The 16,118-nt window shown below is 35.7% G+C and overlaps 2 protein-coding genes across 3 annotated transcripts; both read right to left on the bottom strand.

The window, feature by feature from the left end:
* Positions 1–8,659: 8,659 nt before the first annotated feature.
* LOC110849782 lies at positions 8,660–12,103 on the bottom strand. The gene is made up of 4 exons (XM_022097231.2): positions 11,790–12,103; positions 11,517–11,587; positions 9,846–11,165; positions 8,660–9,272 (listed from the first exon to the last, which is right to left on the bottom strand). Exons 3-4 carry the CDS (start codon positions 11,160–11,162, stop codon positions 8,949–8,951), a joined length of 1,641 nt encoding a protein of 546 aa, XP_021952923.1. The 5' UTR covers positions 11,163–11,165; positions 11,517–11,587; positions 11,790–12,103; the 3' UTR covers positions 8,660–8,948.
* Positions 12,104–12,530: 427 nt separating this feature from the next.
* LOC110849890 lies at positions 12,531–15,101 on the bottom strand. Of its 2 annotated transcripts, none has more exons than XM_022097361.2 (3): positions 14,843–15,101; positions 13,675–13,921; positions 12,531–13,037 (listed from the first exon to the last, which is right to left on the bottom strand). In XM_022097361.2, exons 1-3 carry the CDS (start codon positions 15,031–15,033, stop codon positions 12,720–12,722), a joined length of 756 nt encoding a protein of 251 aa, XP_021953053.1. In that variant the 5' UTR covers positions 15,034–15,101; the 3' UTR covers positions 12,531–12,719. The 2 variants fall into 2 exon arrangements, with proteins under 2 accessions (XP_021953053.1, XP_035707798.1); XM_035851905.1 differs by lacking the exon at positions 14,843–15,101 and adding an exon at positions 14,588–14,713.
* Positions 15,102–16,118: the final 1,017 nt, after the last annotated feature.

The following is a 16,118-nucleotide window of genomic DNA, read 5'->3' as shown; positions in this document are numbered from 1 at the left end:
AAAAAGAAGTAGTAATACATAGAAGGAAACATCAGCGTGCTGGAATTGTGGTTATCGAAAGTAGAATATCCGAACTGCCGACGTCGACAGAAACATGAAAATTGAAATCCAGTTAGATTTCTTGATTTTGGAACCGAAATAATTTGCAAAAAAGGAACGTATTGCGTTCTGCACGCACATGGGTAAAGACAACACTAGTGCTCCATATGGAGAGAATGTGAAACTAAAATTCTCAACTCAACCCAACCCATGCTTTTCTACCGAAATGCCCAACCCTCCCAAGCCCGACTTGAAATAATAGGCCCGAGCCCAACCCGCCCGACTCCTTAATTTTTTTTGCCCAACCCGCCCAAACCCGGATGGGTTGGGTTGGGTTGAACCCGACTTAGTCGGGCGCCCATCTCACCTCTGGTAAGTACTTAATTAAAGAAAGTATTTAGGTGTATGAGTACTATTATTAACCAAGATTGGTAAGTGGATTGAACGAGGGTTAAGGTTCTAAAAACAATTTCAAAAAATATTGTATGTAGATGAATATTTCTCAAATTCTATACTTTTAACAATTTCTAATTTCTTGTCTCAGGCATGCAAAATTTTGAATGAAATGTACGAGAATCTATACAATGTAATAAATTCTGACATGCGATATTATAATCACGATTAACATTTCTTTATAAAATGCAGCCAAAACATTTGACATCTTTGGAACTCATGAAGTTCTATAGTAGATGGTAGCAACGTGTCAAATGTTAGATATTTTTGCGACTGGAAAAGTATGTCAGATCGTACATATTTATAATATTATATACTCGTCTAATTTTATGTGTCATACTAACTACTTACTTAAATTCATGCTAAATTTAACTAATAATGAGACGAGGTTCGTTTTGCGGAGTACTTTATCCGTGTCCACTTTCAGCTCGGGAGACCTCGCGTTTACTCCAGATCAAGTAAGTTGGATGCATGGGTTGAAAGCCTGCAAAATGTTCGTTCCACAAGTGACAAGTGCAATAAGCATTAAAATATGTGCATTTAGTGCTTGCTTATGTGAGTACGTCCATGTATTTGAAACTATTGGAACTTCTGAAAAATCCGTACAGTGTGCATACCTCTATGTATATGTATATGTAATACTTGCGTGTATATAAGTAATATGTACACACATTGTTCAGTTAACTTATTAAAAAATATATTAAATAACTTAGTACTCATGCAATCAGGGCCGTAGGAGCACTGGTTTTAGGTGGAGAGCACTCTCCAGGCCGGACGGCCCGAAGGGCCGTACCGGCTGGGTGATGCAGACACTAGATATTATTGTCCCTCCGAAGTACATCTCACAAGTCAACTTATACATAGAACCTAACTTCCCAAACCAACGCTTACATAGTTATAAATTGAATCCTGATTTTGTTCACTTCTGAAAAGTTTCAATGATCTCACAAAAAGATACAATACTCAAACTTAAGCCTTCTGGGACGATTTCTGCAAATCGGTTGAGGTAACATACCTGCAGTTGAAAAATTTTAAAGTTTGAGTTAATTACCTTATCAAACAATTTTTCATATGTAATTGAAAAGGCCGTGGCACTATTAATCGAGCATTAATAACTTAACCATTCTATCTGTGTCGGCCCACTCATGCAAAATGTTGGTGTCCTATGACTATTTCGAATATTTTGTATTAAATACTTAACCCATAGCACTAAATAAAATATCCCTACTTCACCAACTATTTTTTGGTCTAAACGACCTTTAAAGTCTTTCATAACAATGGCGAGGAGCATGTTCCCCTTTAATTTTCTCAAAATCTATGAATGTGTTCTAGCATTTCCGAGCGAAAAAAACTGATTTGCATGCGTTACCTTTTTTCTAGGAGCTTTAATTCACGAAAGTGGGGTGTTACAAATGCTAATACACATCTGTCAAACAGTGGACAAGTAGAAATTGAATTCTGAAAACGATAACCAAAATTGGCTTGATGTACATAACTTATTCAATAATTTCTGTTTCGTGAAATTTGGCAATCAAGTCTCATCTCTGCGACATCCAAAATCTGAAGATTTTGAAAACCGGTTTGAAATTGAGTTTTTGCAAATTTAAGTAACCCGATTATCTATTCTGTGAAAAACGGTTCCAAACCGTTTTTAAAGGCCCTGTATTAGTTAGAATTTAAAAAACTTTCTCAGTACAGTAATAAGCTATAATTTAATTTAAAATCAAGTTTAAATATGAACTTGAGATTTTCGGGAATTTTAAATTTATGTATATCAGAAATTAAGAATATTTGTGGCCAGATAAAGGTACAATTTTTACAAAAATATAGACTTAAAATTCTGAATCGATTTACGAATTTTCACGCACGATGGAACGCTTAAAATAATGGCTGGAAGATATACGAAATAAGAAAAGTCCTTGAAAGTTTTTTTATCGGATAAAAATAGATGCATTTTTAAAGTTAAAAACAAGGGCCGTCATACGGCACAAGTTTCGCCTTAGGAAAATACGCTTGTGATGTAAAAAAATTATTAAACCTTTACACGAATATATGGGACACCCTCTGTATTTGTAACGATAGCCGTAGATAAGAAATAAGCGACAGAAATCCGCTGTATCAATTTTAATAATTTTGCACATAAAAGGCCGGACCAGAATTTTACTCTCCAGGCCGGACCAAGGACACATACGGCACTGCATGCAATATATGTCTTGCTACGTGTTTTCGATACGTATGTACCTGTATATGCATGCATGCGTAAATATGGTGATAATTATACATGCAATTTAAACTTCAACCCTTCCTGCGTACGAATTTTCTCGATTTTCGTATAATCCATCGAACTGGGTAAAGCAATATCGCTCAATAGAAAAGTAACCTACATAAATGAATAATTTATGATTTTTGCATGATTAAATTTGAGTTATATTTATAATCCCCTTTAAGTATTATAAATTCACTAAATTTCAAACTAATTGTCTTGTCATGATATGTCTATGTTAAAAAACCAAAGTTCTAACGATGTCAGGTGATGCAATCTAACCTAATCTAATCTGACTAACTTTTTTTGTTAACTGGTAAAAACTTGGCTATATGGTAGTACACGTGTATACGAGCGTACATAAATAGGGTACATAACTCGTACATAAATTATTATTTTTTTTAAATAAGTACTTAATTGTGGCTGGATCGGAGATCAAACAATCCATGAATTTTGTATCATCTCCCTACGCATTTCATCTACCTTCCGTGAACGAATTATAATTATTAGTTTTCGAGCAAAATTGTGCTGCAATGAGCAGTTTGGACTAACTAACCATCTAACTTAGATGGTTAGTTAGATGATCTAAGTATTGTATTTATTTATTTTTTCTGGTCATAGGATTGAATGGTATTCCAATTTATGCATGCACAAATCACACGACTTGTTGCTAATCAGACCATGTTGACCTATGCCGACATAAATAAAACTTAAGCCCTCATAAAAAAGTCTGTTAGCAAAGTTAGTATCCATTAATTTTCCTTGCACACAGTACAAATCGATACATATGTATGGATGTATGTATTTAGAAAGATATTTTCAGTTTGAATGCAGGAAAACCCTTTGTGTACCTATATTTAAATATTTATTTACGTAAGTCAGAATTACATTGCTACAGAAATTTAAATATATATATTTATGTATGTACCTGTAGAGAGGTCGAGTATACTGACCTTCCTTAGGATTAGTTAAATTAAGTATGTAGTAGGGTTGCCGCGGGTAACGGGTCGGGTACCCGTTACCCGCATACCCGCAAGATTTTTGCGGGTACCCGTTATCTGCGGGTAGCGCGAACTACCCGCACGGGTAACGGGTAGTCCAGTTTATATTTTATTTTGTGCATAAATTGACTCACAAAGAAAGCTTGAAGCTCATCAGGCTCTACATTTAAAGACGTATGATTTTGTTGTTTGTCCCATTCAGAACTTGTTATTTGTCAGCAAAAACGTTTCTAGCGAGCGTGTTTTTTGAGAAGCATAGTGTTGCCTAAAATGCCTTCCAGAAAATGCGGAATTAGGGAAAATATTATTTCTCAAGCATAATTCGCCTGCTATAAAATATCAGGAATAATATGACTTCAATCCGTATGTAAAACGCACAATATTTTAATTTGTACAGGGAGAGCGAAAAATCTCTATCCGATTGAAGCCAAAAAGTTTATATTTAGACTATTTTTTAAATTAAAACTTCATTTAAATCAAAATTTAAAAAAACCCACACTAACAACGTAACCTTTTTCAAGCTATACCAAGATTGCCTAGCGAGTTATGTCAAAACGTCCAGCCAAAAATTGGGAATCACGTGACACTAATTTTTTATTTATTTTTTTTATGAGTGGCCACTTTGAAAAACAATATTGGCAATAAAGTTCAATTTGTAAGCAAATGTTCTACCTCTTTTTTTTCCACTGGGAGAAAACTATTGTGGACAATGAACTCTGCCCTACTGATAGTTTTCTTCGAAGGGGTCATTCAGATAAGTGTAATGTAATCTCTAGTTTTTGGCCAGATGTTCTGAAATTCCCGTGTAGCTTGACAAAGGTTGCATTGTAAGCCAAAATGTTTCGTTTGAGAAACAACTAATGACATCTAGCAAAGTATGACCTGTGCTACTTGCATAGCATTATCTCAAACTACATATTGAGAAAAATGAGTAAATAATTGATTAAATCAAATTTATTGTGGGGTTGGTTAATTTTTAACTTAATTCTCATAACGGGTAGCGGGTGACGGGTACCCGCATGGGTACCCGTGCGGGTACGGGTAGTTGTGCTGCGGGTAGCGGGTCGGGTAACGGGTAATATTTTCGCTACCCGCGGCAACCCTAGTATGTAGTTGTTTTATTGTGCTCTCAGTTCGAAAAACCTAACTTTATATGCTGTTAAAATTGCAGACTTCAGTTATTCACGCCTTTAAGTTGTCTGCTACGTATTAAATGCAAATAAAAATTGAACTTTGATTCTAAATGTGAATGGAAGAAAGGAATAAGTGTTGGTTTTATATTCGTACCTAAAAAATGATGGATACTCGAAAGTATTTATTTGTTTTTGTATTAATTTTTGATTTGCGAAAGTAAGTATTATTTTAATAGATATACACCAGCGGAAAACCCTGTCCACATATTTATTAGGGGTAAAATCCCAGGCACATAAATAATTCGTAGGAATCTTGTCTCCTAAGTATTTATCCTATGTACATGCATAACTATGCATAGATCCATGAATAACGAATGCGGATATTTCTGTCCGTTTTTCATAAAGGTCCATAATTTTCATGAAGAAGTAGATCTGCTCAGGTCCGTAAAATCGTGGCTATATTTCTGTCTGTGTTCATAATTCACACGAGATTTACATATATATGTATATGTAAGTCACTTATGTAGGTTCATCATACATGCGTTGTTCCCTGAATTACATAAATGTTATTTTTTTAAATCCTGTCAATCTTTAATAGGCAATTATGCGAAATAGAAAATTTATGAATGACTTTAAAGCTTCGCATAACTTTTACAATTTGCATAAGGAGTTCATAAACTTATTGGCGTATAAATACATGAATGAAGATGTCTGAGGTCATCCATTCAACATTTCACTACCTACCGCAACCATGTCGAACTACTTAACAATTCCCGCTCCGGTCTACCTTGCCGACAAAATTAAGGGTGCCATCCTCCCGCGAACAATGTACGACCTTCTCTCGGGTCACCTGGTTGATTCTACCAGCGGAGAAATCTTATCCAGAAAATATTTTGACCTTGAGGGGTCATCCCTCCACCTTAATTTCGACATGGGAAGCATCGAAATTCCCGAAACCGGCGAAATATGCCACGTCAGCGGGGCAATTCCACTGCTTGCCCAGTGGCACTGTCCCACCGTCGGACACACACCGATCCTGCGGAACAATCATAAGAACGAGGAACACGAAATTTTTGCACATCTGGCTAAATTTGATTTCCAAGAGATGCAAAATCTCGCCCAAAAGGTCAAATACGTCCATCTCCTGGTTAAAGCTTCAGTCCCGCCGGATTTTGAAATCTCCCACCAAAACCTGCTCCCCGTCGTGTACGGAAATATTTTTGGCTTTGTGATCGACGACATTTTCGACAATTTGAAAAACTCTGGAGTCCAAGATGGAAATGTGCTGATTGCCATGTCAAAAATCTGTTCGGGCAATACGTCAAATGGTTATGGAAGCTTGGGAATAAACCCTGAAATCTGCAAGTTTTTAGTCGATTGTAAGAGAAAATTCGAACAAATGGAGAAGTTTGCGGGGGAATCTGGTCCGGCAATTGAATCCACTACGGAATGGTTACGTACAGAAGGAGAAGCATTGTTCGAATCTGGTATGTAAATTAAATAGGTTCCATGCTTGATTTTAATCTCAAGGACATGTTTCCGTCGCATTTTTTACTTAGGCAATTCACGCAGGCCTTAATACATTGTAATATCCGTAACTTGTGTAAATTTTTACCAAGGTTTGCAAATATTTTTAAGGAAAATCAGCTTGCAAATTTTTGTAAACTTGGTCATATTCTTTGTATTTTGCAAAAGCTTGTAAAATTATTTTAAGTACAAACACACGGATTTTACGAGTTACCAATGACTGCGTGAATTGGCTTATATTGATTTTTCTGTGGAAAATCAAAATTTGTATTTGAAATTATATTTATATAGATCGTGCTTCGCATTTTGTCTATTTTTATTCCAAATCAAGAAACCCTATGCCTAGATAGTTTAAAAATTCAACTCTTAAACTATGTCGTTAAAAGCTATTTTTTGCATATTTTGTATATAGGAATTTACAAAACGATTCCGGCCTACTTATCCGAACGAAGTTACACTTCCGCTTTCCGCTGCTCCTGCGAAGTAATGGCGCTCGCTCTGCATATCAACATCACTCTCGAGCAACGGAGGGATCCCGTCTTTAAGCGGATGCAAGATGTCTGGGCAACCCTGGGCGGTCTCATGAACGACGTTTACTCCCTCCCGAAAGACGTTCGGAACCGGGACAAGTCGAATTATTTAATCATTCTTTCCCAAACTGAGAACAAGGCGATATTCCCCTGTTTGAAGGACCTCTTGGAAGAAACGATGCCCAAAATGGTGCAAGAAATCAGATTTTTGCAGCAACAGCTCCTCCATAAATTTGGGATGGATGAAGCCCTGGAAAATTACTTTAAAGTGGTGAACAACATTTATGACGCGACGGCCAAGTGGGCACCGATGTCGGGAAGGTATGGACACTGTAAGGGTGTAAAAATGGTTTTTGTGAAATAAATAAATACAAAATCAGGCGAATATTTTCATAAATTTTGGTGATTAACCACTTCACCCCTGAGAGACGCATATTTTCATACCTTTCACCCCTAGCAACCACGAATTTTTACTTCCCTTGACCCCGCAATTTTCACCAACTGCATGACGTTAATTACTGGGAGATCAATTAAAAAATGGTGTTCCCACCTGAATTATTCTGGACACTTTTTTATGAAAGTTGATGCGAATAACCATTTTGGCACGGATATTGAGCCGTAATTTGCATCTTTGCGTTTTTGTGAACCACTAATATTTATAGCCGAAAATAGCCAACCCGCCGAATTTTGAAAATGATTGTAATCCCATGGATAGTTAGACAGACATGGAGTAACACTTGCATAATAGTACACAAATTCGCAAAAATCGATTATCGCGCCTCAAGCGCCCCAGAAGTAGATTTGGGCGGGAAAATTTAACTTCGCAAATATTGCTTTCAATTCTTGACATACAATATACAGGCTATAATTATAGCATCAACTGTTCAAAATCGACTTTAGCGCATTTGGTGTATATAACTCAATTCTAAGGAAAATTAATTGCTATTAATTCCAGGCAATCTCTTAATTTTCCCGCCCAAAGAGATTTCACCAGCTCCAGATATGTAATAATTAATTTTGACGAATTTTGTCGTAGTGGCAATATTATTTGTAGCCTATAATATTAATTTCATGCAATTCATCTAAGGTTTAATTTTCCCGCCAAAAACGCCCGTTCTAAATCCGAGAGAAACAATTTCTCTAATTTTGTCTGAAAGCGCTGTTGAAATTGGTAACAAAAATTCCATCCAACAGCAGTTTTCAAAACTGGGCGTGTTGGCTAGAAATAGCCACTTGGCTATAAATTGTTTCCACCTCCCTTTATAACATTGATTGCGAAGAGGCAATTCATCTTCCCGCCCAAAGGGCGTGTTGTTGACTCAAAACTATTTCTTTGCTATACTTGGAAGGGCAATGACCTAATTTTTTTCTGGATACGACACATAGTCGTATGCCGGCGTGAACGGAAAATACGCCACATAGTCGTACCCGTTGTCAAGGGTCAATACGACACATCGTCGTATTCCGGAGCCAAGGGAACTTACGCCACATAGTCGTATCCGGTGTAAAGATCAAATACGCCACATAGTCGTTATAGGGGCGAAGTGGTTAATACGATTTTATTCATACATAGTTTTATGATTTGCGAGGTAAATGGAATTGCTTTAACCGCAAAGTAATAAATTATTAAAACGGTTTGAGTAATTATTTAGTTTGCATAATTATGTAGGTTTAATTTAAGGCGAATTTTATATGCATGTACGGCCTAAGAAATATTATCAATACCAGCTGTGACTTTATTACTGAAACCGAATATTGAGTTTTTAATGATAACAGTCTGATATATACTTTGGGGGTGCACTGTTAGAACTCTGGTATAGTTACATATGTAAGCATGATTTCTATATAGATATTAAAATTATACCCGTCCGTAAAAAGTTTTTACTAAAAACTTCCTTCCGAACTGGTAAAACTTTAATACCGAGCTATTACTACACGATTTTTCTTATGAATACCGCTTGGTATTATTTTAGTATTGAATTTCTAATAGTGTAAAGATTGTCTAAAATTTGCTATCATAAATGTGCGAAAAGTCTCCTCCTCCCTTCGTCCTACCAGTCAACCAGGGATTATTCACGTTCGGAAACATCCTGCGAATCCTCCCCTTCATCCGACCACTCAACCCCACCAGACTGTTATGCGGGATGAACAAGTGTCGCAAAGTGGGGCAAACGGGGTCATCTTCATCACCACAGGTCAACGATATGAATGACTGGAAGAACGGAAAATCGGAAAAGGTTACGACGTCACTGTCCGCATCGTCATGCTCACTTCGTCCGGATGTCCACAATCCGAGTGAATCTAATTTTGGAAGCGTTGTGGCGATCTGAAATTAGGAAATTGTATACAAAAAATTATTACATGCGCGAATGCCACGCTTTTCAGATCAAGTGTAAACTATTTCCTTTCATACATTTTACATATACAAGTTTGCGAAATAATTCCAAAACGTTGTATAGGTTACGAAAATACGTGTGAACTGAAGCTTTGACAATTGCGTAAATTGAAATAGTATATGCAGCAATTCATACTGTCGTTGATTCTTAAATGCTGTAAAATTATTTTACAAACTTTTAAAAATTAAAAAGACTGGTCGGAGTAAGTTTACAAGAAAATCCCAGCCTAAAATTTGGCAAAGCATGTAACTTTACAGAATTTTCAGAATTGTCTGAATTGTAAAATAATCCTCAACGGGTTAGTACGTAAATCCGAGTGAGCTGATCAAAGATTATGTAGAAATTTGCGTAAACTGGTAGTCAATAAATAAATAATTAAAATGATAGCAAATTCACAGACATGCAAAATTATGTTTATACTAAACGTCTCCGGAGTAAATTTTTTTTTATGAAACTTGCAAAGTTTACATATATCCACGTAAATCTCATCTCATCTCACTCACCTCTACCCCATGGTTGACCTGATCCGAATAAAACGTCACGGTAGCCGAAGTTCTGTCACTTTCCACCCCACAATCCTGCCTCCCCCTTCGCACCCAGTCCTTACTCCACGTCCCATCATTCCCAGCACCAATACTGATCCGCAACTTCTCCAAATGTGCTAATTTTGGCAACTTTATCGCCAAATTCTTCTCCCCCCTTGGCCGATGTAACCTCACCTCGAAACTTTTCAATGTTACGGAATGCTGAATCAACAAAGTTTCTATATCCTTCTCCAAATCTGGCTCCATTTCCGGTCTCGTCGCCACCTCCAATTTCGTCAAGGTGACAAAACCCGGCAAATTTCTGACCCACTGAAAAAGGTCCTTGCTCGAATGTAAAATCGAAATCGATCTTAATCCCGTGTAAAAATTTGGGTAATAAATCTGCACATCGTGCAAAAATAAGGTGTCCAGGTCACTTCCCAATTTCAAAATTATCTCGTTCAGACGTCCCCCCATTCCCCCCACGACGTGCGGGATCCAACCTTGCAGAAATATTTTCGCACTTGTCCAATACTTCGGATCGTGGATAATACTTATTGTGAATGTTCTTATCGAGTTGAAGATAACCATTTCCGGGGGTGGGGGGACATCTTGCAGTAAAAGTTTGTTAAAAAATGGCATCCCGAAAACGATGGTCACCTCAAGTTTTTCTAATCTCGGTAAAACCCCAAGTTTTCTTAGCACGGCGAGAAAAAGGGCGTACGTCGAGTCCGTATTTATCGGTGCGAAAAGTATGACTTCTCTTAATTGGGGGGAATTACAGGTAAGGAGTAATTGTACGTCTTGCAGGATGAAGTGTATCCGTGACCACGGCGTAATTTCGGGGTAATTCAAAGTTTCCCAGATTTCTGGACCTGGGTCGAAAAGTGTTTCGATTTCGTGTCCGACATTGGCGATTGATTCGCCGCATGGTTTTATTGGAGAGTCGAGTTGGAGTTCTGGGAGGAGGTTGGTGATGAACTGGGGTAGTTTGATTTCCAGAGTGGGGGCGGTTCCGCCTTCTTCCTGGGGGGAAAGGTGGGGTAGGGACGAGATTAAGGCGAGGTTGGCTAGTCGGGCGGTTTTATCGCAGGTTATGTAAGGTTTGAAATCGATGGTGATTTTGGAACCTAGCAGGAGAAAGTGGGTGGCTTCGTAGTGCCATAGTTTGGAGACGAGGCGGGCCGTTTTTAGGTCGGGGAGGGTCACGTGAGCGAAGAGGGAGGAGAGGATGACGGGGATTTTGAGGGGGTGTGTGGGCTCGGGAGAGGTGGATGATGGTGGGTGCTGCTCCATGACCTGTTGGTAGAGGGAATTCTTTAGTGTAATATTGTACATACTCATTGTTTATAACGATGCACTCTTAGAAATCTAGGGCATATTGAAATAGTACGAAAGGGTGCTCATACATAGATATATGTAACTCCTGTCTTCATGTACTTAGGTACATGACTCTACCCAAGTGATATTTATAGTAACATTACACAGTAATAATAGCTCGGTACTTAAAGTTTGCCACATCGGTAGCAACTTTTCCGGCCTGGTATAATTTCAATACCAAGCGGTAGCAACTTTAATGCCGAGAAATCAATACCTGCATGACCTTAGCGGATTCATAACCGTGCATGTAAAAGTGTGTACACAAATTACCAGGTTCAGACCGCGCTGTCAATTTTGTCTTAATTACAAACTAGATGCTTGAATGTCCGGTCGCATCGAACCTGAAAATATGTACATATTAAGTCAAAAATTAACATACTTATTTGTAAAAACAGTTTACAATTGCATACGTAAATGATGACATTATTGCAATTTCTCATGTATAAAACTTTGGATTAAAAATACATAGTATGGTTAATAATGTTAACCATTCTATTTTTTATACAATATTTTTAATTAAATTCAAAATTAAACTGTACATACCATACTAAATTTTTTCCGATAGAGAGATGTGTAGATATGTATGTACATACAGATATTTAGAAACTTTCCCTATTTTAAAATGACCTTATGTTTTGCCTTATCAGTATGTATGTGTTGGTATTTATTCGTAGAAGTCCATGCACTTTAATTATGTACAGTTTGATAACAATCCGGGTTTAATTTATATATTTATGATATTTGTGATATTTGTAAATTACAAATTGTAATTTAGCTTTTATTCATTCTTGGAGTTCAACTTTTACGCTGCGTATTGATTGGTGGCTACGATGAAGAGAAACAGATGAGAACTCACACCGTTGCCATGGAAACTTATGAACATGTATGTGCCTAGTTATGTACATACATACGCTGTTAAAAATCTGGTAGAGTCACATATTCCATAGATTTGGTAACAATTTCTACCGGATTGGTATTAATTTGTTTCATTTTTCATCACCACAAAATTACTAAGCGGTAACGCCCGTTATCACTAGTGCCGGTAAAGCTATCTACGTACATATGTACGTATTTGTATATATGTATCTACACACGTATGCACACGATAAGAAATGTAGCTCTGTTAGATTCTGTTCCAAGATATATTTTGTCGTATGACACGTATGTACTCTGGTCAGTAATAATTTACATAATACCAATTTTCTAAGAGTTGTACATATGTATATATGTAGTATTATTTAGGTATATGCACAACTCTCTAAGAAATTTGGTTGCAGATAAGTACACAAAAATATTCATGCATTTATGCACATACATACACATAAACACATTTACTCATTAAGAATTCATAAATGTACAATTCAAATTATGTATCAATTAACAAATCGGTTGAAGAATTTTTAATTAGTCAAAATATCATAATAAATGTCTAAACGTGATCTCAATTAAAATATGTATACTTATATTTTTTGTTCATCCAATTGATTTTCCTTTGCGTGTTTCAGCCCTGACACAACGTCCACTGATAGATTGCACGCTTCCAGGCGCACAAGACAACGTGTTAACCACGGCAGGAAGAGCATATGCAGTTCCGTAAACGCAACCCGGTGTTATTTTTTCCTCTCTGAAGAAAACGAACCCAACTTCACATACTTCACTTGGTTTCCCAATCTCGGCACATGTTCCATTAATTTGTACAAATTCCGGTCCGTGGGAAGAGCACGGATTTTCAGAACACGTTGGCCTTCCATCCGACGTAAGGGTGTGATAGAAACCGGGAGAACATGCTCCCTGAAAATAAATTAAAATATTTACTGAGGGTATTCGTATCGCTAAAATAAGTTACAACGGTTAAGAAATTTTGTACGCGTCGCAAAATTTCGTCATAAAATAGCACGTTACTAAGATTGCGAAAAGGGGAGTCTCCATTTTTGTAAATTATTTTACGATAATAAGGCTACGAAGAAATAAAGCATACCCTCATTGCCATTTTCATTTAGACCTGGTGACTATGTATATCATTATCGAGTCTTTTTTTGAAACACCCCGATTTGCGATCAATCTAAACCAGCACTCTGTTTTAGTTTAAAGGCAGAAATCGGTAAATAATTGTATGTAAGATCAATGATATGCAGGGATTGAAAATTTTTGAGAATGTTTCCTGAAATACATATTTTTGTTTTAAGTTAAAATTAAAATTTAAAATTGTCTAAAATATTGAACTTGCAAAAATTTGAAAAATTAAAGGCTTATGTATAGAATTCTATAGAAGATTAGGAAATGAATTTCACAAGCTACGGCACCATTTGTTCTCATTGTCTAGTGCATATTGTCAGTCGTTGCCTATGCCATAACATAATTAACATGTAAGTAGAATTTCGAAAAATCACAGTTCTTTAGAATAAAAGTAATACAAACAATTCCGAACCTGCGAAAATATCGGGTAACACTTGTCAGTCTTTTCGTCATAAATATTTAGCCTGTGTCCTGACAAGGATCTCGGAGTGCAGTCGCAATCCCCGTAAATGCTCCCTATGGATCGGAGGAAAAAGGTCATTCCAGAATTGCAAGGGCCCTGAGTACCTATGCGAAAGCAGGTTTTTTCTGGCTCGTGATATCTCAGATCGATGAACCCCGTATTCTCAACATTTTTAAGTTCTGGACATTTTCGTTTCCTGAAAATTTTAAATTTAACCTGTATCGTAAGATAAAATTGCAGCAATATAATTATCAGAGCTTTTTAATTAGTGCAAAGAATAATTAATTAGCAATTAATAATTAGCGCCGACATCTTTAATCTAATTAATTATCAATTTTTAATTAGAGAGCTTCAACTAATTAATTATAATTACTAATTAATTACTTCTAAGAAAAGTAATTAATTACCTCTGGAAAAATAATTAATTAGTTAAAAAATTTTAATTTATAAAATTTTAAAATTCTATTTTCAACGCAAAATTTACAACTACATTATAAAATTATGGACTGCAGAAATAATTACCGGCAACTCAAATTTATAATGGTTACATTTTAACATCGCCTATATTTTTTGGATACATAATCATTCCATTAGTCATTCCATAATCAATCAATTAAATAAAAGTTCAACTGTAGCTGATGGTGGTATGTGAGTATTGACCTGGTTAGTTTGTTAAGATTTTCATATTCATTTTTGAAAATATCGTCTTCCATTATTGGCACTTGAAAGATACTTTACAGTATGTATGTAGTTATTTATTGTAACAAAGATGAAATTATGGCATGAAATTTAATTATGAGGGCTTGAAAATAAGTCATGTAGAATAGGAGAGTTGCCAGATTAAAAAAAAATCCCACATTACCTGGGAAAACGAAACAGCGCAAACCACATAAATCTCAAAAATTAAGTAATTAATTAGTTAATTAATTAATTGGTTAAAATATCACGAAACTAATTAATTATAATTGACTCAGTTTAATTACTCTGGTAAGGTAATTAAAACTAATTTATAATTGTTAATTAGTTGAAAATTGGTAATTAATTAGCAAATTAATTGATTTCACTAATTAATTAAAAATCTCTGATAATTATTACGGCATCGAGTTAAAATTCTTACAAATTTTCAAAGGCCGTTGGACTAAGATATGTTTGTGCAGAGTTTTCTGGTATGCTTTCATCCGAATCCTCGTACTCGTATGTTTCCGTAGGTTCGAGATTTACGCCCAATTCGTCTGAATAATTCACTGGGGAACTGGACGCGATGCTTAACACCGCCACTAAAATTAGGGCGACTAAACAGAAATCCATGATGATCGGGTGTGTGCGTGTTTTAATAATAATTTACATATGTCAATGTAGATTTCTCTCCTCCTCGTGGAGAATAAATGTGGGTTTTATCATTTACATGCTTATAACAAGTTTTGCTACACACTAAGAAAACATGTTCCTCACAACTATGTGAATTAATATGTGTATAGTAAAGTTACTAGGTATTTTTACTGGCAAGTATATATTAAATATGTATTTAAGTTTTCTGCACATTTTATTCGTAGAGGGAACGGAATTCCAAGTTGAATTTAATATAATTTGAGCATCCAGCAAATAGTACAGACTTAAAAAAATATTATTCAAGCTTTTAAATACCCACATAATCGTACTTGTTTACTAAATTTAAAACCAGTCTAGTCGAACATTTAATTTAAACCCTTTGTGTGGAAGGACTTTGTAAGTTATTTTACATACACAAATAGATTTGCATACTTTAAATATTCAACATTCAACATTTACACATAAATATTTAGCACTAAGTTTTTAGTGTGAAAACTAGTAACTTATGCATCTTCTCCAAGAAAATGATTCTCACTTCTCAGAACACTTGGACAACCGGTTTGTCACTGTGACCTTCCAAGAAAATTATAACATTATTCATACTAAATCAGAAGTTAATTAATTACTAATTCAAACTAAACTTAACTCAAATTCATGCAACTATTTAGTGAATTAATTCAACTGCATTGGTCAAGAACAAATATTTTCTTGATTATTAATCGTCCTGACAAAGATGCACATTCTAACATGTTATGCACAGATAAATACAGAGACGTCCAAATAACACGTCCAATGTGTGTACCTATCTTCATTTCTCTCGTAAAACTGTTGAAATTGCAAACCGATTTGACAAATAAAACCAGTTCACAGACTATTGTCAATTTCGTAAAAGTTACCTAGAAATTTAAGACCTAAGCCCTAGGCGTATGTAAGTTCATATACGCATAAATACATACTTCTATAATGTATGTAAATATGTACGATTTTCTCAAAAAACTTTTATTATGTGTACTTTAGTAAAGTAAATTTATTTATTCTTGATATTAGCATAGGTAAGTTTTGAA

The sequence above is a fragment of the Folsomia candida genome, unplaced genomic scaffold (genome assembly GCF_002217175.1).
Source record: "Folsomia candida strain VU population unplaced genomic scaffold, ASM221717v1 Fcan01_Sc005, whole genome shotgun sequence".
NCBI lineage: Eukaryota > Metazoa > Arthropoda > Collembola > Entomobryomorpha > Isotomidae > Folsomia > Folsomia candida.
This window is presented reverse-complemented; position numbering and strand designations above follow the sequence as displayed.

Bases quoted from the DNA above. Each gene is read 5' to 3' on its own strand.
- LOC110849782 (XM_022097231.2), bottom strand. From the start codon at position 11,162: ATGGAGCAGCACCCACCATCATCCACCTCTCCCGAGCCCACACACCCC. The intron at 9,273-9,845 runs GTGAGTGAGATG...TCCTAATTTCAG, and splicing joins AGGTCAACCATGGGGTAGAG to ATCGCCACAACGCTTCCAAA.
- LOC110849890 (XM_022097361.2), bottom strand. From the start codon at position 15,033: ATGGATTTCTGTTTAGTCGCCCTAATTTTAGTGGCGGTGTTAAGCATC. The intron at 13,922-14,842 runs GTAAGAATTTTA...TAAAATTTTCAG, and splicing joins CCAACGGCCTTTGAAAATTT to GAAACGAAAATGTCCAGAAC. The intron at 13,038-13,674 runs GTTCGGAATTGT...ATTTATTTTCAG, and splicing joins GTTACCCGATATTTTCGCAG to GGAGCATGTTCTCCCGGTTT.